The sequence below is a fragment of the Oryctolagus cuniculus genome, chromosome 7 (genome assembly GCF_051225735.1).
Source record: "Oryctolagus cuniculus isolate XC-2025 breed Fujian yellow rabbit chromosome 7, ASM5122573v1, whole genome shotgun sequence".
Lineage (NCBI taxonomy): Eukaryota > Metazoa > Chordata > Mammalia > Lagomorpha > Leporidae > Oryctolagus > Oryctolagus cuniculus.
The window spans coordinates 58,154,258-58,174,034 of NC_142873.1; the positions used below are offsets into that span (position 1 = coordinate 58,154,258).

The 19,777-nt window shown below is 58.7% G+C and overlaps 2 protein-coding genes across 5 annotated transcripts; one reads left to right on the forward strand and one right to left on the reverse strand.

Moving 5' to 3' along the window:
* Nucleotides 1-1,274: 1,274 nt before the first annotated feature.
* Nucleotides 1,275-9,384, reverse strand: TAFA3 (TAFA chemokine like family member 3). Of its 4 annotated transcripts, none has more exons than XM_089300126.1 (5): nucleotides 9,071-9,216; nucleotides 5,214-5,329; nucleotides 4,418-4,606; nucleotides 2,850-3,148; nucleotides 1,275-1,750 (listed from the first exon to the last, which is right to left on the reverse strand). In XM_089300126.1, exons 2-4 carry the CDS (start codon nucleotides 5,326-5,328, stop codon nucleotides 2,856-2,858), a joined length of 597 nt encoding a protein of 198 aa, XP_089156252.1. In that variant the 5' UTR covers nucleotide 5,329; nucleotides 9,071-9,216; the 3' UTR covers nucleotides 1,275-1,750; nucleotides 2,850-2,855. The 4 variants fall into 4 exon arrangements, with proteins under 4 accessions (XP_089156252.1, XP_089156249.1, XP_089156251.1 ...); XM_089300123.1 differs by having other exon boundaries at nucleotides 4,418-4,567; nucleotides 9,071-9,204; XM_089300125.1 differs by having other exon boundaries at nucleotides 1,445-1,750; nucleotides 3,024-3,148; nucleotides 4,418-4,567; nucleotides 9,071-9,384.
* A 4,447-nt stretch (nucleotides 9,385-13,831) lies between these two features.
* Nucleotides 13,832-18,980, forward strand: PPM1J (protein phosphatase, Mg2+/Mn2+ dependent 1J). Its single transcript, XM_051857395.3, has 10 exons — nucleotides 13,832-14,209; nucleotides 15,530-15,644; nucleotides 16,032-16,319; nucleotides 16,575-16,687; nucleotides 16,938-17,022; nucleotides 17,595-17,713; nucleotides 17,930-17,993; nucleotides 18,132-18,239; nucleotides 18,380-18,531; nucleotides 18,683-18,980. The coding sequence occupies exons 1-10, from the start codon at nucleotides 13,884-13,886 to the stop codon at nucleotides 18,828-18,830; spliced, it is 1,518 nt and encodes a 505-aa protein (XP_051713355.1). The 5' UTR covers nucleotides 13,832-13,883; the 3' UTR covers nucleotides 18,831-18,980.
* Nucleotides 18,981-19,777: the final 797 nt, after the last annotated feature.

Genomic DNA, 19,777 nt, shown 5'->3' on the forward strand with positions numbered 1-19,777 from the left:
GGCTGCTCGTGTGCAGTCCCAGAGCCAAGAATGGTTTTCCCATTAAAACCAGACAGACACGAATGGCAAAGGCAGCGAAGGATCTGCCGCAGAGACTGCATGTGGTCTGTAAAGCTGGAAGTATTCACTCTCCGGCCCTTTCCAGGTCAAGGTCGCCAAACCCTTACTCCAGCCCCAGCCCGGAAGGAGGCAGTGAAATCCTGTGCCCAGCTACCTGACTGCCCTGCCTCGGGAGCCCAGTGACAGTCCACTGAGAGGCTGGCATCACTGTTCACCCCACTACCAACACCAAAACCAAACCGAACCAAGAACATAAACCGCAGTGGGATGAGCAGGGAGGGAGGGAGGAACCTTCACCTGACTCACCTTCTCCAAGGGCCAGAACTCAGCCTCCTCCGGGCTGGTCTCCACTGCCACCCCTCTCCCCAGGGCCCAGGTGACCCCACCCAGGAGTTGGCAGGCTGCTACAACTCTTACTGGTGCGACTCCCAAGTAGTCCAGGCCGCTGAGCCCCCGTGTCACCTCCAGCCTGTCTGCTGGCCCTCAGCCCTGCACAGAAGCGGCTCCAGCCTGCCCCCTCCCACCCGCCCGGCAGCGGCCTTTAAGGGAGGAGACACCATCCAGACTCCCCTGCAGCCAGAGTCGCCAGGCGCTCCGCTTGAAGACTCCAGAGGAAGTGCTTCAGGGCCGGCCACGGGGACACCAGCTCTGAGAGCCCCGGCTGTAGCCGGGCTGCATGACCTTGGGGCGTCATGGGGTGTGTTTGGAATCTTAGGGGCTGAGGGCAAACTGGACACCCAGGGGCCCCAGGTTGTGGTGTGTGAGGCTTCTGGCTTATTGCAGACAGGATGACAGTGACCTTGCTCAAAGTTCCTGCTCCAGCATCACTGAGGAAAATGCTGCTATTGTCTTTAGTTCGCCCCAGGGTCTGGTGCTTGAGATAAAATTAACCTGGGAAGGCCCTGGTCGGAATCCCAGCATCAGGGCCAGTAGAGGGTGAGCAGTCTCGCGGGCCTGGGGACCCAGGCTGAGACCTCAGTCCAGTTACCCCACCTCCCTGGGGACTGTTTCCTCATCGGCTCAAACAAGCAAGCAAACAAAACCCTGAGGGGCCTGGAAGGGGGCGATTGTAAGACCCATTCATCCCATACCCAGTGAATGGCCCCAACCATGCCACGTTTCTGCAGAAGCTTTGTGCAAAAGTTGCTTCACTCCATCTTCCCTTTCCTTCCCCCAGTCAACGCAATCCCATCCAAACGAGACACCGCTGGTCTGGCATAAGGCAGCAGTGTTTTCCTTCAACGGGTTAGCAGCTTGCTAGGGCTGCAGGACTGATGTGAAGCTGCGAACGGGACCTCCCGTCACCAGGGGGTGACTGAACAGCCATGGGAGTCTCATCCCCAAGCTTCCACCAGGCTCACAGTATGTAGCCCAGAAGCCGCAATCTGGTACCATACGCTTTAATCTAAGTTATCTAAATTGTCATCAGCTAAATTGCCCAACTGCACTAGCGATTCTTGGATGGCAGGAATTACGTCATGACCTTCTTCTGTGTCCCAGGGGAGCTCAACACCAGGTGTGTGGCTGGAGTCACCCATATGTGCTGGGCAGCTTCACTGTGATGTCCCTGGAAAGACCAACCCGTTGCACAGGGGGTGTGGGGTGCGCCCACGTCTGCTGGCCGACCACTGAATGCGACTGTGGCTCCGCCAAGTCTGTCTTGCCCAGGCTGTGACCCCTATCGGGTGACCTGCAGAGAAGTGACAGGCAAAGTTAGCGAAGGCCATGCCCATCCCATTCCTGCAATCCAGAGATTTCCCCAGGATACGGAGGCCGCTCAGAGGATGGGGCCGCTAGTGTGGTTCCCTGGAGCAGTCCAGATGGGGAAAGTGCGGCCTGGTGGCCCGCGCACCGCTGCCTCAGGCAAGTCTCACCACTGCTTGCACCACAGGAGCTCCCCAAGTCGCAAGCACGCGACCAGCCGTCCAGGCGATAAAGCCAAACCTGTAACATGGTGGCCGATGTCCCAAGCTTGGCGGCAGCACCTCCTCGCTTCTTCATGTACTCAGCACAGCTGGCTCTGAAGGGACAGGGACTCCACACCCAGCAGAGCGTTTTGTGTGGGAGCTACTTTCTTCCTGTCCTCTCCGAAAAACGATTACCCTTCAGAGCCCCCCGGAAGCTGCCCCTCCTCCCTGCCCCCATGTTAAAAGTCTGTCTGCCGGTTTGCTGGGGGAGGGAGAGCAGGAGGCGGGCCCTGGCTCCCCTGCCGTGTCACTCATCTGGTAGACCCTGACACACGTGGTATTGCTGGTGGGCAATTACCCTTGTGCCGTGGGGCGGGCAGCAAGGCAAGGAAGTAGGAACCCTCTGGGGGGCTGTCACAGGAAGGCAAGTATGAACTGCAGGGAGGTAACTGTCACCACTGTGGGCTGGGCGTGGGGGACAGCATGTGGCAGAGGCAGCCACGGTGGCTGCTGTACCTGGAATTCAGTGCAAGCACATTCCTCCCTCCCTGAGTTATCTACATCACCTCAATTCTAAACTTGAGCGGACGTTTTCTGGAGGCAAGCCACCACGGGTAGGGAGCGCCCGGCCCATGGGCCGTATGAGGCCCACGAAATCATTTCGGATCTGACCCTGCCAAGGCAACCGCAGGCGGGACTTGAAATCCAATGAATCTACAGCAGGCTCATTTTTAAGTCGATCATTGTATAAGGCCCTGTGATTGATGCCATAAATTTTCTAACAGTCCTGGGCAGAAAAAAGGTTCCCCACCTTTGCAGGCAAAGAGAGGGAAAACAAAACAAAGCTTATGGAACATCAAGAATTTGCCAAAAAGCACACACCGGATTTCAAATCCAGAGCCCATAACCGCAGTCCCCAGAGTCGGGACAGATCCGGAGGGCTGCCTGGAAGTGCCTGCTCCTGGTCCACATCTCACACCGGGGCTCCTGGGACCCCTTCTCTGCACCATGGTAAAGGGCAAGGGGAGCAGCGGATGCAGTGTCTGCCTGGGATACCTTGGTGGTTTTCACTTTGTGTCCACTGCTGCAGCTCCACCCCGACAGGTCCGGGAGCACCTTACACTCCTCTCCCGGCAGGCAGGGCTCCATCTGACACCACCACCTCTGCAGGACGATGGAGGCTGTGGGAGCAGGAGGCAGGAGCATGGCTCTAAACTGTTCTGAGCACAGCGGGCAGCCCAGAAGGGGTCACTAGGTGAGCTGCATCTTCCTATGCACCCCTGCCTTTGGGTCCCGCATCTCCTGTCTTCTTCCTCCTCCTCCAGGCTGCCCAGAGAGGCAGTATGGTGCTCAGGCTCAGGCCTGGGGACATCACCCTGTCAATTTTTAATCCCACAAATCCCTGCATCTCACCAAAGACAGCCAAGGGTGAGGGCAGGTGAGGCTGGCTGTTTCTAAGGAAACCATGCATTAGCATACAGCACGATCTTCAACGCACTCACTTGATGTGGTTAGCGAGTATAGGAGCTGTTCGCAGGGGCCCAGGGACTGACAGTGCACACACCGGTGTGCGTGACTATCTTGGGCATGCTTCCAAGGGTGTGAACATGCGTGGGCAGGGAAGTGAGATGCGGGTAGGTGTGAAGGAGCCATGTGTCAGGGAGAGGAGAGGGAGGGCAAGGCAGACAACGAGAGGAGGGCACATGAAAGAGGCCAGGAAGGGGCCAGTGCTATGGTGTAACGGGTAAAGCTGCTGCCTGGATTGCCGGCATCCCATATGGGCACCAGTTCAATTCCTGGCTGCTCCACTTCCAATCCAGCTCTCAGTTAATGGCCTGGGAAAGCAGTGGAAGATGGCCCAAGTGCTTGGGCCCCTGCACCCATGTGGAAGACCTGAAAGAAGCTCCTGGCTTCAGGTCAGTCTAACTCTGGCCACTGCAGCCATTTGGGGAGGGAACCAGCGGATGGAAGACCTCTCTTGGTCTCTGCCTCTGCCTCTATGAAACTCTGCCTTTCGAATAAATAAGTAAATTTTAAAAGAAAAAAAAAGGGGGGAGGCCAAGAAAGGAGCTCTGGGTCTGCCCAGGCTTCTCCTGGCTAGGAGAGCAGAGAGGGGTGACAGTCTCAGCAGAGGTGCCTCTCTGGAGGAGGCGTGGGAGGCAGGCCAGGTGGGAGGGTGAGTGAGCATCTGCGTAGGCGCCAGGCACTGGGGGTGGGGAGGCTGCAGGGATGGTGCATAACATGAGCTGTCCTTATCTGTGACCCTGGAATGGTCACTGCTGCCCTCCTCTCCCCCCTCCCCCGCCAAGGGTGCCCCATTACTTGCGACTGTGATCCGGAAAGCCCTGAGAGGGGTATGAAATTGGATCCCCAGCAGATGGCGAGGCCCGACCAGACCTCCTTATCTCTGTGCTGGGGCCTCCCTGCTTGCGTCCAGGGCCCTCACTCACCGTCCACGCAGGAGGGCTTGGCCCGGGTGGTGCCGGCCACCTGGCCCGAAAGGCAGGAGCATTTGACAGTCTGGGAGCGCTCCTCGATGCGGTTCTGGTTGCAGCAGCGATGAGCGGCGATCACCTCGCAGGTTCCCTGCTTCACCAGGACTGCAGGGGCCAGCACCTGCAGATCAGGGGCCAGGCTCCCTGCCCCCGCCCACCCTGGTCACACTGGGGCCCTTCCTCCCTCCTTGGGGAAGGCATCTCAGAGATTCCCAACAGCAGGGGAGGAGGACATGGGGGGATGAAATCTTCCTGCCCTGGCATGGAGTTCTTCCTGCCCTCGCTGCTCCCCCAGTGAGGCCCTGCTCATCCCCCATGGGCAACCTCTGGCCCCTGGCAGAAGGAAGTGGGAGTTCCCCACCAGCCCCCGCCTCCCCGCTTTCTCGGGGTGAGGGCAAGGGCCCCAGGGCTTACAATGCGTGGGGAGGATCATCCGCTTACACAGGCTTAGCCCTCCCAGAAGGAGGACCACAGAATTAGGCCGGGGTGGGGACACAGGCTAGACTTAAGCCCCGCCTTGAGCGCTTGCCTCTCCCCCTGCAGGGCTAGGTGAGCAGCGAGTCTGCCCAGGCCTCCTCCAGGCTAGGACGGCACAGAGGGGCAGAGATTCCTGGCAGCGCAACAGGGGAGGAGCCAGAAACCCTGGAATCTGCCTGAGAAATGTGCCTGCTACAGAACGGGGTGGGCCAGCGTCTGGCTCTCCAGACATCTTGTGAAGTTCCCGCCCCAGGTCCTTCTACCTCCTCCAAACCTGCAGTAGTTGGAGGCTCTAAGGAAGCCAAGGCCGGCCGAGTCCACAGCCAGGCCAGGCACAGTGCCAGCAGCCAGCTGCCCAGACTCCAGTTCCGCAGGGCCCTCTCGCTCATCCTGGGGAGAGAAGCACATGCCGGGTTCAGCTGCCGGCAGAGCGCCCCCTTGCCCAGCCGGAGCACGTCCTCTGTGCCGTGCACCGGGGTGGGGGGCACACACCTTCTCCCCAGGCAGCACAGAGTCACTGCAGGAAGAGGGGACGCCGGTGGGAGAGACATTCCAGGAGTCTAGATTTGGTCCCATGGAGGGCTGTGACAGGAGCAGAACAAAAAGGTGATTCCCACTCTTGGACCCCGGCACTTCATGTCCATGCTCTTGAATCCTTCACAACTTCTGACAGAACAAGGTTACTACTGTCTATCTTACACATGGGCGAACTGAGGCCTGGACACGTCCTAAACAACCATCCGTGAGGACCGTACACCCACGGTCCCCGCCCGAAAGCTGGAAAAGCGCAAGGGGAAATGCGCATGCGCTGATGCACGCGGTGATCGCCAAAGATAATCCACAGTGAAGGGGAAGAACCAGACGGTAGGACGGTGTATAGAAAATGGGTAAAAAGAGAGCGATTATCCGAGTTGCTCAAATATGCATAGACTAGCTCTGGAGAACGAACACAAACCCTAATAATATTATTTGGCACTAGGAAGGGAAACCGATTGGCTGGGAGATGGAGGTAGAAGGAAAGTTTATTTTTCTTCTGATTTCTTTACTTTAAAAATTGTGTGTGTGTGTGTATATATATATATATATATATGGGGGAAGGCACTGTGGTGCACTAAGTTAAGTTGCCACTTACAATGCCGGCATCCTGTACCAAGTGGGACCAGTAGCTGGTTCATGTCCCTGCTACTCTGCTTCCAATCCAGCTTCCTGCTGATGTGCCTGGGAAGGCAGCAGATGACAGCCCAAGAACCGGGGCCCCTGCCACCTGGGCGGGAAACCAGGACAGAGTTCACGGTTCTGTCTCTCTGTTCTGTTCTCTGTTCTGTTCTCTGTCTCTGTGTCTCTTCCTCGCCCTGCTTTTCAAATAAATGAATGAATAAAAATATTTTTAAAAATTAATTGTATTACATTTTATTCACTTGAGAGACAGACACACAGTGAGAGAGTCCCCATCTGCTGGTGCACTCCCCAAATGCTCACAGCCCTGGCTGAAGCCAGGAGCCAGGAACTCAATTTAGCTCTCTCACACAGGCAGCAAGGACCCAATGACTTCAGCCATCACCTCTGCCTCCCAGGGTTTGCACTGGCAGGAATCTGGAGTCAGAAGCCAGAGCCAAGAATCCGCGTACTCTGATCTCTTAGGCCAAAGCTCTGTTCCTTTATCTTTAAAATGTTTTTTCTTTAAACATTTCTTTCTTTATATGTTTATTCATTTGAAAGGCAACGAGGCAGATACAGACAGACACAGATCTCCAACTGCTGGTTTACTCCCCAATTGCCTGTAAGAGTTGGGTCTGGTCCAGGTTGAAACCAGGAGCCAGGACCTCAACTTGGGTCTCCCACATGGTGGCAGGGACTCAACTACTTGAGTTGTCACCACTGCTTCCCAGGTCTGCACGTAGGAAGCCGAAGTTGGGAGCTGGAGCCAGGAACTGAACCAGGCACTCTGATGTGGGATGTGGGGCATCTTACCTGCTAGGCTAAATGCCCACTCCCATTGTTGTTTTGTTTGTTTTTGGTCTCACCTCACCTTCTTTGCCCAGGCTTCAGCTGGGTTCTTTCCCTTTTTAAGATTTATTTGCGTATTTGACAGGCAGAGTTACAGAGTGAGAAAGACAGAGAGAAAGTGGCCTTCCATCTACTAGTTCACTCCCTCAATGGCTGCAATGGTCCAGGGCTGGGCCAGGCCAATGCCAGGAGCCTAGAACTCCTTCTGGGTCTCCCACGTGGGTGGCAGGAGCCCAAGCACTTGGGCCATCTTCCACTGTCTTCCTAGGTGCATTTGCAGGAGGCTGGATCAGAAGCAGAGCAACCAGCAATGGAACCAGTGCTCCGGTGGGATGCTGGTGTCCTGGGCAGCAGCTTAATCTACTGTGCCACAACTACAATGCTGCCCCATTGTTATTATCATTATTACTATAGCTACCATTTGAATTCTAAATCATGGGAATATGGTAGTGATTCCATTCAAACAAAAATTTAAGAAGGGCAAAATGACACTGAGGTTAACAGAGGTGAAATGACTCACCCCAGGAGAGGAGACAGCACGTGGGTGCGAGGGCCCACAGCCTAGAAGCTGGCCCCATGCCCACTGCACCTCTGGCTTCTGCTCTTCCCTTCCCTTCTCCTCCAACCTCGATCTCCAACGGTGGGCCAGAGACGGATGGACTCCCGAAGGAGCAGGGACACAGAGTCACGGGGAGCTGCCCAGCCACAGACGGAGACAGGAGAGGCCCCAGGGGGCAGCAGGGCCCCCAGCTCGGAGCAAGGCCTGGCCACTACCTCTGCTGCTCTGTGAGCCCCTCAGGTGCCAGCACAGGTCCGGGAACACCAAGGTCCAAACCCACCGCCAAGGCCCAGCTGCTCCCCAGGGCGGGAAGCTCGGCCTCTGCCCATACCCCACGCCCTTTCTTCAACTGTCCCCTCGCTCACCTCCTTCGGGATCGCCCCGCTTCTGTCTGTTCATCTGCTGGCGTCAGACTGCCTCCACCTGGACAAGTGGGAGAGGTTCTTAAGGGATTGCAAGAGACACAGAGTCCTGACCTCTGCAGAGGGTGTGGAGCCTGGCACAGGGCAAGGGGTGGGCTGGGCACTGAAGCACTGCCCAGTTCCAAAGCTGTTCCTGCGTGCCAGAGTCTCTCCCTCTGCTCCAGGGGCCCTCACAGACTGGGGGAACACCGGTGGTGGTAAGCCAGAGTACAGCGGCTGGGGATGGTCTCTGTCCCAGGGTGGAGCAGGGGCAATGACAGGGAGGGGTCAGTGCTGTCATGTCTCCGGCCCTGGGAGAGAGCCAAGGGTCCGGAAGGGGTCCTGAGCAGATTCCTCCAAGAGGCACCTGGGAAAAATGCCTGAGGCTCCACGTTCTGCCCCCATGGCACCTGCCCCCGTGCTCCCACACAGCTGGCTCAACTCTGCCACCCTCACCCCACTCCCACCCCAGAGGGCTTGGATATGGTGCTCCAGGTCACGGAGCTTCCGAGGCCACAGCGCCAGCTGCTTCTCTGTTCCCTAGGGCTGCTCTTCCCGCCCCCAAGGGAGGTGGGGCCCCAGACAGAACCCTGTGTGGCAGCTCCCCGGGGTGACAGCCAGAGGCAACCGTGGGGACAGATGGAGGAAGTGGCTCAGTACTGGGGATCGGTGTGCCCAGGGGGCAGAGCCTTCTCCCCCTTCCGCCCACCTCTTTTCTGGGCGGGCATCTCCTCTCACTGCCCCATCAGGATCCCTCTCATTTGCCCACCAGAAACCCAGCTTGTGTTCTCCCAGGTGATACTATTTCTCTCTGCCAACACCCCCCAACTGAATTTACCCAACTCTCCTAGGAACCCCGGGGGTCCAGAGCTTTGGGGCTGGGTGGGGTGGGGTGAGGGAGACACACTGGTCCTAGATCTCAGGCACTCTATTCCTTCCCTCGGAGGCAGCTGAAGAACTTGTTTTTCTAGGATTTCTTGGTGCCCACGCTCCTGCCTCAGTTTCCCATGCAGGCTGTGGTGAGGCTGAGTTGTCAGCTCATATACCTGAGCAAAGAGTTGGAAATACAAGCCTATTCCATCCTTCTCTGCCCTCTCCCGCCCCCGACCTCTACAGCCCCCTACCCAGCCCTCCAAATCTTCAGCCCCCATAAGATGGACCTACCTGCCCCACAGCAGTGCCCACTGGTCCGACCTGCTGGCCCCACGTTCTGTTCTCTCTGCTCCTGAGCCTGGGACCAGGACTCCGACCGCCCGGCTCCAAGAGGGAGCAGCCGGCCCGAGCGCTGTCCAGCCCGGAGCCCCGTCCCTTCAAAACCTAGTAGCTGCGCCCCAGACGGCAGGGCTCTGGCGCCACCAGCGTGGCGCGCGGGGCTCAGGGCACAGGGGAGCTCCGGGCCGGCCCCGCCAGCTCTGCGGAGCTCAGCCCGATCCTCTGCGAAGCCCCGGCTGGCCGGCCCGGGAGCGCGCAGCTGCCGAGGCGGCCTCTACCGCCACCACTCTCTCTCCCGGGGCCGCCCCCGCTCTGCCCCGGCGCTCGGCTGGATGGCGAGCATGGCCCGGCGCAGCGGCCCCTGGCGGCCAAGGGCAGGAGGAGGGGCGCGAGGACCTCCAGCTCCCGCAGGATCCAGCTGCATGGACAGTTCCCTAGTGCAGTCCCCACCCCCCGCGACTTGAGGAGGTCCCTTGAATCTCTGCAGGTGTCGTGGCCCGGTTTGAGAAACGCAGGGGCCGCGGGAGGAGCTGAGGCTGGGGGTGGGGAGTGAAGAGTGGCCAGACCCTTGGGGTTTCTGTGTCTTGAGGCTCCTGTAACTGCACGGCGCAGTGCAGTAGCCACTAGCTCACGTTAACTTTAATTACATAACACTTGAAAGTCAGTTCCTCATCAGCAGGCACTCCGCTTCGAGTTCTCAGTGGCCACCCGAAGCTCAGGACTGCTGCCCCGGGGCAGAGCAGCTAGACACGGCTATCAGTGCACAAAGTCCTGTCAACAACACTTCCAGGCTGGTCTCTCAGGAGGGTATAGCAAGTATCTCAATCCCAGCTGTGGGGCTGTGATCAGAGTGTGGGGTTTAGGCAAGGCGGGAACACTGGCAGAGAATCTGGCGCTGTTTACTGCTTGGGCTTGTTTTTCAGAGGATGTTCCAGAACAGGGAATTTTGCAACACTGTGCTCAGAAGGGGCCAGACCAGCACACACACGAGGAAAGCTGCTGGGAACCACACTGGGCTGGTTTAGAGCATGCAGTGTATGAACTTGTGTAGGAATGGAGCGAGAAGGGCCCACCCACTTCCCAGCCCCACAGCCTGGACACGCCCATAGCCTTCATTGTAGATGACAAACCGCTTTGCAGGGACCCAGCTTCTGTAGGGGCCCCTGTATTCCCATGGTCTCCAATGCTTGTCACAGTAGATAAAGCTTCCCTTTGGACATTCCCGCTTGAGGCTAGTTTTTCTGTGACAAGGGGTCGGACACCTTGTGTCTGCTAAGAGTACCCTCAGGGCCTGGGAGGTGTAGGGGCATAGGTGCCAGGCAGTAGGGTTGCAATAAGCTGGTGAACCATCCCTGTGTGTAATCTCAACTGTCTGATGACCCCAAGGTGTGAAGTTCAACTCAGATACCAGATCTGAGGGCCATTTTCTTCATCAGAAAAATTGTAATATGTGCACTTAAAAAAGTTCATGCCAAAAGTGTAATATGAACAACTGTGACTCAATTTTAATTTTTTGGACCAAAACAAAGTTTTTTAGAAGTTTATTTTCATCTACTTGAAAGGTAGAGTGTGAGAGAGAGAGAGAACAAAGAGAGAGAGCATGTGCTTCCATCTTCTGGTTCATTCCCCAAATGCCTGCAACAGCCAGGATTGGGCCAGGCCAAAACCAGGAGCCAGGCGCTTCATCTGCGTGTCCCACATGAGTGGCAGGAGCCCAAGCACCTGAGCCTCATTCATGGCTTCTCAGGATGCATGAACAGGAAGCTGGATTGAAAGCTGGCCATTCCAATCAGCAGCTTAACCCACTGTGTCACAACTCCTGCCACAAAATAAATTTCTTTAAAAACATTATTCAGGGTCCTGTGCTGTGCCGTGGTGGGTAAAGCTGCTGCCTGAGACACCAGTGTCAGCATCCCATATGGGCAGCAGTTTGAGACCTGGCTGCTCCACTTCCTATCCAGCTCCCTGCTAATGTGCCTGGGAAAGCAGCAGAAGATGGCCCAAGTTCTTGGGCCCCTGCACCCACATTGGAGACTCCAAAGAAGCTCCTGGCTCCTGGCTTCGACCTGGCTCAGCCCCAGCCATTGCAGCCATTTGGAGAGTGGACGAGCGGATGGAAGATCTCTTTCTTTCTCCTTCTCTCTGTGTAACTCTTTCAAATAAATAAATTAAAAAAAAAAACATTCATTTTATTTTAAAGTCAGAGAGACAGACTAACAGAGAGACTGACAGAGAAAAGTCTCCTACCGCTGGTTCACTCCCCAAATGCACGCAACAGTCAGGGCTGAGCCGGCAGAAGCCCGGAGCCCAGAACTCCATCCAGGTCTCCCACGTGGGTGGCAGAGACCAGGATGCGCATTCAGAAGAAGCTGGAATCTAGTGTGGGGCCAGACTGAAACCCAGGCGCTCTCATCTGGGACGTGGGCATCTCAAGCAGCAGCTTAACTGCTGGGGCAAACGCTTGCTCCAGAAACTTTCAATCCCATTGTTCCACGAACTTTCGGAAGCGCCCTCATGTGAAATTGCAATTGGGTCATTCTTTACGGGGTTGTATTTTGGACCTGAAGGTCTTAGACAAATTGGGTGCAGAGGTAACCATGTGAATTTGTCTCCTTTAGTTGAAGGGAACTTTGGGGTTGGAGTCATGTGGAGGGGAAAGGGACCCAATCTGCCTGTGGCCTGGGGGGATGAGGCTGTCCAGGGGCTGTCCTGGCAGGCATGGCCCCTCCTCCACTGAGCAGAGTCCAAGCTATCAGCAGAGAAATATCCCCCACCCCCACCTCCATCCCTCTTTCTGCTGCCCTGGGGACAGGAAGGAGTAGATGTGATGACCTTCTCACCAGGTCTGGGACTGTCTCAGCCTGGAGGAGGCGTGATGGTGCCAGGAACAGGAGGTGAGAGGCTAAGGCAGCGGAGAGCCTTAAGGTTTGGGTACAGCTGGCGGTGGGTGGGGAGGGCTGTTCTGGACTCCAAGGGAGTTGCTGACCTTCCCGCTGATTGGTGCTGGGACTGGAGGGAGCTCTGGGTCTGGGCCCTGCTGCCCAACAGCAGCCTTGGCAGGGTGGGAGCTGGGTGAGACTGAGAAGTGGGAAGTGAGCTGTCCCAGAAACAGTGACTCATAAACACAACCAGGAGCTTTATTTTATTTTTTCTTCTGTCCTTGTTTTGCCACTGCCATTGTGCTATTTCTTGGGGCTGGTCTGTTTCTCCTAGAAGCCAAGGGAAATATCACCGGCCCCCAGAACTTGTCTTCGCTGCTCCACGTGCCTCTGGTTGGACTGTTTGGCTCTTGTAACTTCCTTTTCTCTGGCTCTCCCTGCCCCAAGCTCAGGCATAATTATAGCAAACAAAGCTGAATGGCCATTGTGGACTTTATTTGGAAGCTGCCAGGAGAGCCGCCGATTCTGGGACACTGTTTAGCCCCGGGAACAAAGAAGGGTCTGGTCAGGAAGCTCTGGGTGGACAGAGCCCAGAAGTGGAGGCACAAGGATGAGCGGGGCGCCAGTGGCCCCCGATGCTAACCCCAGCTTGCATTAGTGCCACGAGGGCCTTGTCCCTATTTGCGCTCAGTGTTGGGTGCAAGGAGGGGGATTGTGGGGGGTTTCGCCCGAGGCCCAGCGACCACATCTCCCACACTACTCTTAGGGACCAAGCTCTTTCAGCATCAGGTCAGAACCACTCTACCCCAAAGGAAAGGCTGGCAGGAAGAACAGGTAGCCAGCCAGGGCGCTGGGCCGGATCCCCCAGCGAGCAACTTACGCAAGCGCTTAGCCTGGCCTTTGTCCCCCCCTGGCGGCAGCCACAGCACTGGCTCAGCTTCCCTAAGGGATTGAGAGGAGAGGAGCCCGACTTCTTTCCACGCCATCCATCTCCTTCCTCACCCTTGCCGCCTCCTGCAGAGAAGTCAGATGGAACGGGGTGTGGCTCCCTCCCTGCGGTGACCTCTAGGGCCAAGTCACTAAAACGACAGGAGCGGCGGATCCTGTGCAGGGGATACGCTGAAAGCACACCGTGCAGCGTGCGTGGCCGACGGTGCGGACGGGAGCTCTCAAGGAGGGGTCATTGCTCTGCTGATATTGTCCGTACTGACTAGTCCTGCCGTGGTTCAGCGAGTTCCAAATGCGGTGGAAAACTGGCTTCTGCGAAGTACAGTGCGGAGAGAGTGGCAACCGCTCCGCCAGATCTCGAGTTGGAATGCAAGGGGAGAGCGCGCCCTCGGGAGCGGGGGGATTGGCTCCGGCGCCCTGGTTCCGCGCAGGGATCCCCGCCGGCACCCGGTACCCGTTCCTTGCGCTCCCCGCTGCAGCCCCAGACGGAGGCGTGGTCATACCAGGTGCTTCACACCCAGGGGCCTGAAGCGGCTGTTTAGCTCTGAGGTCATCAGCTCCACTGCCACAGCGAACCAAGAGCGAGGAGCCTACCCCACCCCCGCACCGTCACAGTGGGAAAGTTCCACCTGCTCTCTAATCCACAGCAGCACGGCTGACACAAGGCTGGCCCTGCCCGCCGCCTTCCCACAGCAACGGACTCTCTTCCCTTAAGAAACTGACTTGGGGAGGGCCAGAATGCTGCAAGGAAGCAGCCGGGAGCAGGCGGGGCGGTTCCGGGGGCGGTGCAGGGCCACGGGAGGTTGCGCCCCGGTCCGGCTCGGCCCGCCCCAGTCCAGCGCCGCGGCTGGCAGGCCGACGGCAGAGAGCTCCGCCCCCGCGCTCGGGGGCGGGGCCGGCGCGGGGCCGGGCCAGCGCGGGGCGGGGCAGGCGGCAGCATGCTAAACCGAGTGCGCTCGGCCGTGGCGCACCTGGTGAGCCCTGGGGGCGCGCCGCATGCGCGCCCCAAGTCGCCGGAGCTACCGGCGGAGACCACGGCTCCGCCCGCTGCCGTTGCAGAAGCACCGAGGAGCCCTTCGGCGAGGACTACGAGCGGGAGCGGGGCGCCCGCCAAGACTGGAGAGACTCGAGCGAGCTTCTCCAGACCGACCTTCCTGCAGCTGAGCCCAGGGGGGCTGCGCCGCGCAGACGACCACGCGGGCCGGGCTGTGCAGAGCCCGCCGGACACGGGCCGCCGCCTGCCCTGGAGCACGGGCTATGCCGAGTGAGCGCCCCCAGGGGCACCAAACCCAGATGGGACTCCCAGCCCCTTCCCCTGCTCGGCACCCCTGGCACTGGAGTGCGTCTCCCGCGCCGCGCCCCGTGCCAGGTGCTCCCTTATCCCAGAACGTTTCCACTCCTCTGAGTCCCGGACCGCACCCCCCCTCAGGCCTCCCTCCAGCCGGGCGCAGTAGAACTACCTTCTTGGGGACCTTACCATTCCCCGACCACCCTCACCCACGCCGCCCTGGACCCCGAACCCTCCCGGAGCTCAGAGGGCCCAGGGCGGCCGAGGATGAGTTGGCCAGTTCTCAGCCGCGGCCAGACATCTGAGGGCCACAAGAGGAGGGGAGTAGCACGGAGCGGGTGCAGACAGTTGGGGGCTATCGGCTGGGAAGACTCGCTCGCCGGCTCGCTGGCCCCAGCGCCCCAGTTCCCTGTCCTCTTACCGATCCCCTCCCCCTCCACACCCAGAAATAGCTCGCGACACCGGGAGGCTGCCGGCTGCCCTCGGGGCGGGGGAGGGGGCCTCTGGGCGGCAGGAGGGCCCCCAGCTGACCGCCCCTCGGCCCGCCGACTGGTGCTAGAGAGGGAGGAAAGCTACCCCCTAGGGGCCCGAGTGCCCAGCTCATTCCCAGGCTCCGTATTTTTAATGCATCTGCCAGGAAACGGAGCCTTGAGAGCAGCTGGAGCTCCGGAGGGCACAGAGGGAGGTGGCTGGGCTGGTGGGGCCCACCAGCCACCTCCTGCAGATTCCTGTGGGGGAGGAGCGTGGGATTCTGTCTCCTGCCTCCTCCAGGTGGTTTTCCCAGCCAACTCTATCTGTCCCCCTTTCCCGATCGGGGCTGGGGCACTTCCTCATTGCCACAGCTGGGGAAACTTTCCTGGATGGTTTCAAGATAACAGCCGGTGTGCCTGTGAGGGTGGGGTGCTAGGGACAAGGCCCTGGGAGAGTTAATTGGGGTTGGACATGGGTTATAGCCTATTGGCCAGAAGGGAAGCAAAACTTCTGCCTCCACCTAGCCCCTCCTGGAGCAGCAGGGCTGGAGATGGATGCCTGGCCAGGGCGGAAGGGGTGGGGTACCAAGACAGGCAGGTGCTGCCACCTGCCCACCTGCCTCTCTGTGAGGCCGTAGGGCCTGCCATAGAGACAGTACTCCTTGCCTGCCCTCCCTTCTCCTCCTTCCCCTGGCCTGCATCCCAGGTGGCTGTGACCTTTTTCAGCTTGGCCAGCAGGCAGAAGATGTGTGTGTCTCTGGGGGGAGGGGGTTATTCCAGGACCTGGCCCGGCGTGCAACCTGATGTGCTCACTCTGGCCCGGCAGGGTCATCAACGCTGGCAAGAGCCGGCACAATGAGGACCAGGCTTGCTGCGAAGTGGTGTATGTGGAGGGCCGGAGGAGCCTTGCGGGGGTCCCCAAGGAGCCTAGGAGGGGACAGGTGAGCCCAGCCCCCTTTCCTCTCCCAGGGATGCCAGACGTCTGCTTCTCTCTGCTTGTCCCTCTGCCATGAGCCCTTGGCTGGCTCTGAGCCGTTGCAGCCTACTGTGTCAGTATGAGTGTTTATTTTGCCACTTAAAACCTGGGTGCTCCCATATGTGTCAGTTACCAGAGCTGATTGTTGCTTCTTTTGTTCTCTGAGTTTGACTTCTTTGAATATTTTCTGTCTCCCGACGCATGGTAGGCCCCGGATGGATAAATGAATATGTCTCGTTTGCCTTTCCCATCAAGCAGTGACGTCCTCTGTGATGTTTAGGTGGATGCCCAGAGTCTTGTTCTTCCATCTGTGCAACACACTCACGCTCACCTCTAACTCTTCCTCCACCAGGGACTCTGCTTCTACTACTGGGGCCTCTTTGATGGGCATGCAGGGGGCGGAGCTGCTGAAATGGCCTCCCGGCTCCTGCACCGCCACATCCGGGAGCAGCTAAAGGACCTGGTGGAGATACTTCAGGACCCCTCGCCACCTCCCCTCTGCCTCTCGTCCACCCCGGGGACGCCAGCTTCCTGCGATCCCGCTCAGCTGGTTGCTCCCCAGTCCTGCTGCTCTCCGCAGAAGGAAGTGACGCACGAGAGTCTGGTCGTGGGGGCCATTGAGAATGCCTTCCAGCTCATGGTGAGTGGGTGGCTTGAGCCCAAGGCCAGCTGGGCAGATACTCTGGTGGGCTCTGTGTGGGAGTCACGTGGCCTGAGGCCATGACCCTTGGGGAGCCCCCCAGGGAAGGGAGAAAGGGCAGCTATACCCTGACCTTCTCCTTTTCTCCCTCCGTGCCCTGGTGCGGCCAGGAGGTTTCTGTAGACGGAAGGGGAGGGTGGCTGCGTGGCTGGACCCTCTTCGTCCGCTCCCCTTAGCCTCTTCCTTGTGTGGCAGGATGAGCAGATGGCCCGGGAGCGGCATGGCCACCAGGTGGAGGGAGGCTGCTGCGCGCTGGTTGCTGTCTACCTGCTAGGCAAGGTGTACGTGGCCAATGCTGGCGACAGCAGGTATTGGGGAGGCCCCTGAAAGCAGCACCGTGGGGCAGAGCTCTCTGGCGTGGGGGGATGGAAGGAAGTGAGGTGGCAGGGGTCAGGTGGGGCCCTAGGCAGAAGGAAAGGCCCTGAACTGTTCACCAGAGGAGACAGACATGGTGGAAGTCTGGGTGAGGGTCATTAAGGGGGAGGGCCTGCTCTTTCTGGAATTCTCCGCGAATGGCCCCAGGACAGCCAGGCCACAGGTTTTTTCTTCTCCGGGCAGGGCTATCATTGTCCGGAATGGTGAAATCCTTCCGATGTCCCGGGAGTTCACCCCGGAGACGGAGCGCCGGCGACTTCAGCTGCTGGTGAGCAGGGACCAGAGTGCCTGGTGTGTGTGCATCCTCTGTAGGGGCCGTGCCGCAGAGCGCTCTCGGCGCCCCCTCCCTCCCACACACACACACACACAGCTCCTTCCTGGGGGCTTCCCGGGACGGCCACTGCATAGACTCCAGAGTGCAAGACGGAGGTGTTGGGTGATGCTGCAGGAAGGGACCTGGGCTTGTGCAGCCCTCCCCTCCCCACCCCTGTGGCCACTGAGGAAGGAGGTGGAGGCAGAGGTGGAGGAGGGAGCAGCCCAGGCCCCTGGGAGGCGGGACTCAGTGCTTAGTGCCAAGGCGCTGGATGGCCGCGAGTGAGTCCTGGTTTGTGTAGTCTGTGGATTGTGTGACTTTGAACAATTCCCTTAAATTCTCTGTGTGTCAGTGGCTCTGTACAGAGTGCTGCGAGGAGTGAGTTAATGCAGCAGTAGATGGCGTGTGCCACGTGGCACACTCTCTTTAGGGGTCTGTCTGCTAGGATTAACTCGTCTCTAGACCAGGTGTGCTGTGCACAGAATGCGCCCTGACCCTCTGCTCTCTCTGGCCATTCCCATCCCTAGGGCTTCCTGAAGCCGGAGCTGCTGGGCAGTGAGTTCACCCACCTCGAGTTCCCCCGCAGAGTGCAGCCCAAGGAGCTGGGGCAGAGGATGCTGTACCGGGACCAGAACATGACCGGCTGGTAACACTTCCCTCGGAGCTGGGGCCTGTTCCCATGGCAACGCAACCACTCCCTCCCCAGCAGCCCACCAGCAAAGGGGCCTCGGAGGGGGCCAGGCTAGAAGCTGGGGGTGGTGGGGATGTGACCCTTCCCAGGGGGTTGTGTGAGGGTGTGCAGCTCCCAGAGGAGACAGGCTATGATGCCTGGGTGATGCCTCCTCTGCTCCCCTCCCCCCAGGGCCTACAAAAAGATTGAGCTGGAAGATCTCAGGTTCCCTTTGGTCTGTGGGGAGGGCAAAAAGGTAATGTCGGTGGTAGAGGCGGGCACGGGCAGGAGGATGCTCCCCAGCTGGGGTAGGGAGGTGGCGGCTGTGCCTGAGGGCGGTGGGGGGAGGGCCCCGCGGGTCTGGCTGAACGGCAGCACCCCTCATTTCCTTTAGGCTCGGGTGATGGCCACCATTGGGGTGACCCGCGGCTTGGGAGACCACAACCTGAAGGTGTGCAGTTCCACCCTGCCCATCAAGCCCTTCCTCTCTTGCTTCCCAGAGGTGAGCATGGGGAGATGGGGGCAGGGGGATGGGCTTAAGCACCCCTTCCCTCCTCTGGCTTCCATCCAGGTGCCCTCCTCCTCAAGCTCCCTGTCCACCAAGCCCCACAGCCCAGCCCCCTGTACCCTGCTTCCCACCAGGTGCAAGTGTATGACCTGACACAGTATGAACACTGCCCAGACGATGTGCTCATCCTGGGAACAGATGGCCTGTGGGATGTCACCAATGACAGGGAGGTCGCCGCCACTGTCGACAAGGTGCTGTCGGCCTATGAGCCTAATGACCCCAGCAGGTAGGGGTTGCCTGGTGGGGTGGTGGTGAGGGGATGGCGCTGGTGCACAGAGGGGCAGAGGGAGACAATGCTCCGGGACCCGCCCTGGGGCCTGGGTGTTTCCTTCTCCTCTACCTGTTGGCACATGAATGCACACCTGTGCTTCTGGCAGGTACACAGCTCTGGCGCAAGCTCTGGTCCTGGGGGCCCGAGGCACCCCCCGGGACCGTGGCTGGCGTCTCCCCAACAACAAGCTGGGTTCCGGGGATGACATCTCGGTCTTCGTCATCCCCCTGGGAGGGCCAGGCAGTTACTCCTGAGGGGCTCAGCCTCCCCTGTCCCAGAACCATCCCAGCCTCTGCAGACATACCCCTCTCCCAGCCCAAATCCAGCAGTTGTCACCCTGACCCAAGGGCGGTCTGCTGGATCCAGAACTACAGCTGTTGGGAAATAAACCAGATGGATAATGATGTGTGTCTGTATTTGCTTTGACTGGAAACTGAAAGGCAAGGCAAAGCTCAGGAGGGTCCTGAAATTGCACTCCTCAGGTTCTCTCTGCCCTCCGCTCTTGTCACCACACACACACACACACACGTGAGCCTTCTTGTCCACTCCTGTGTCTCCATCCGTCCCTGCTGGTGTCCCCCACTCAGGCCCTCCCTGAGCTGGAAAACACACATCCCAGCTGTGCCCTGAACACCTCCTGGTTGGCCCCCTGGTGCTACAGCTCAGCTGCTTAGACTGAGTTCACCATTTCTCCCTCAGACAGGTGCCTTCTCCATGGGGCCGAGCTGGCTACTGAAGTCACAAAAGCAGAATTGCTCGCCCTTGGCTTTCATGTCTTCCTGATACAGCTGGGCACTACACAGTCAACACAGAGCTGCATATCCAGCAGTGTAGACCAGATAGCCTAGGTGTGTAGTTCACTGTACTAGCTAGCTTTGGTTAAGTGCCATAACAGCATTCTGGAATGATCCATCCCTCAGACTGTAAGCAACACATGACTATTGTCGATTACATATTTTAAAAAATATTCATATTTGTGTGCTGATCTCCTTTCCCACTGTCACCACCTTAGGTCTTGATTACCTCTGTCTCCTTAGTGGCTTCCTACGCACTCGGAACAGACAACTCCCAAGTGTGCTGCTGCCCCTTCTCCAGCCTCATCTGCCACCAGTAACACATTAGCCTCCTGGGGTTCCTGTAACTTTGGGGGCCTCTAGTAGCTCTCATGTGTTAGGTATATTTGAAAGGGAGAGTGACAGAT

What these genes read in the sequence shown, in the direction of transcription:
- PPM1J (XM_051857395.3), top strand. Translation starts at nt 13,884, where the DNA reads ATGCTAAACCGAGTGCGCTCGGCCGTGGCGCACCTGGTGAGCCCTGGG. An exon ending in AGGAGCCTAGGAGGGGACAG is followed by an intron (nt 15,645 to 16,031) that starts GTGAGCCCAGCC and finishes TTCCTCCACCAG; the next exon opens with GGACTCTGCTTCTACTACTG. An exon ending in AGAATGCCTTCCAGCTCATG is followed by an intron (nt 16,320 to 16,574) that starts GTGAGTGGGTGG and finishes CTTGTGTGGCAG; the next exon opens with GATGAGCAGATGGCCCGGGA.
- TAFA3 (XM_089300126.1), bottom strand. Translation starts at nt 5,328, where the DNA reads ATGAGCGAGAGGGCCCTGCGGAACTGGAGTCTGGGCAGCTGGCTGCTG. An exon ending in AGAGCCTCCAACTACTGCAG is followed by an intron (nt 4,607 to 5,213) that starts GTTTGGAGGAGG and finishes GGGCGGGGGCAG; the next exon opens with GGAGCCTGGCCCCTGATCTG. An exon ending in CAAGCCCTCCTGCGTGGACG is followed by an intron (nt 3,149 to 4,417) that starts GTGAGTGAGGGC and finishes CTGCTCCCACAG; the next exon opens with CCTCCATCGTCCTGCAGAGG.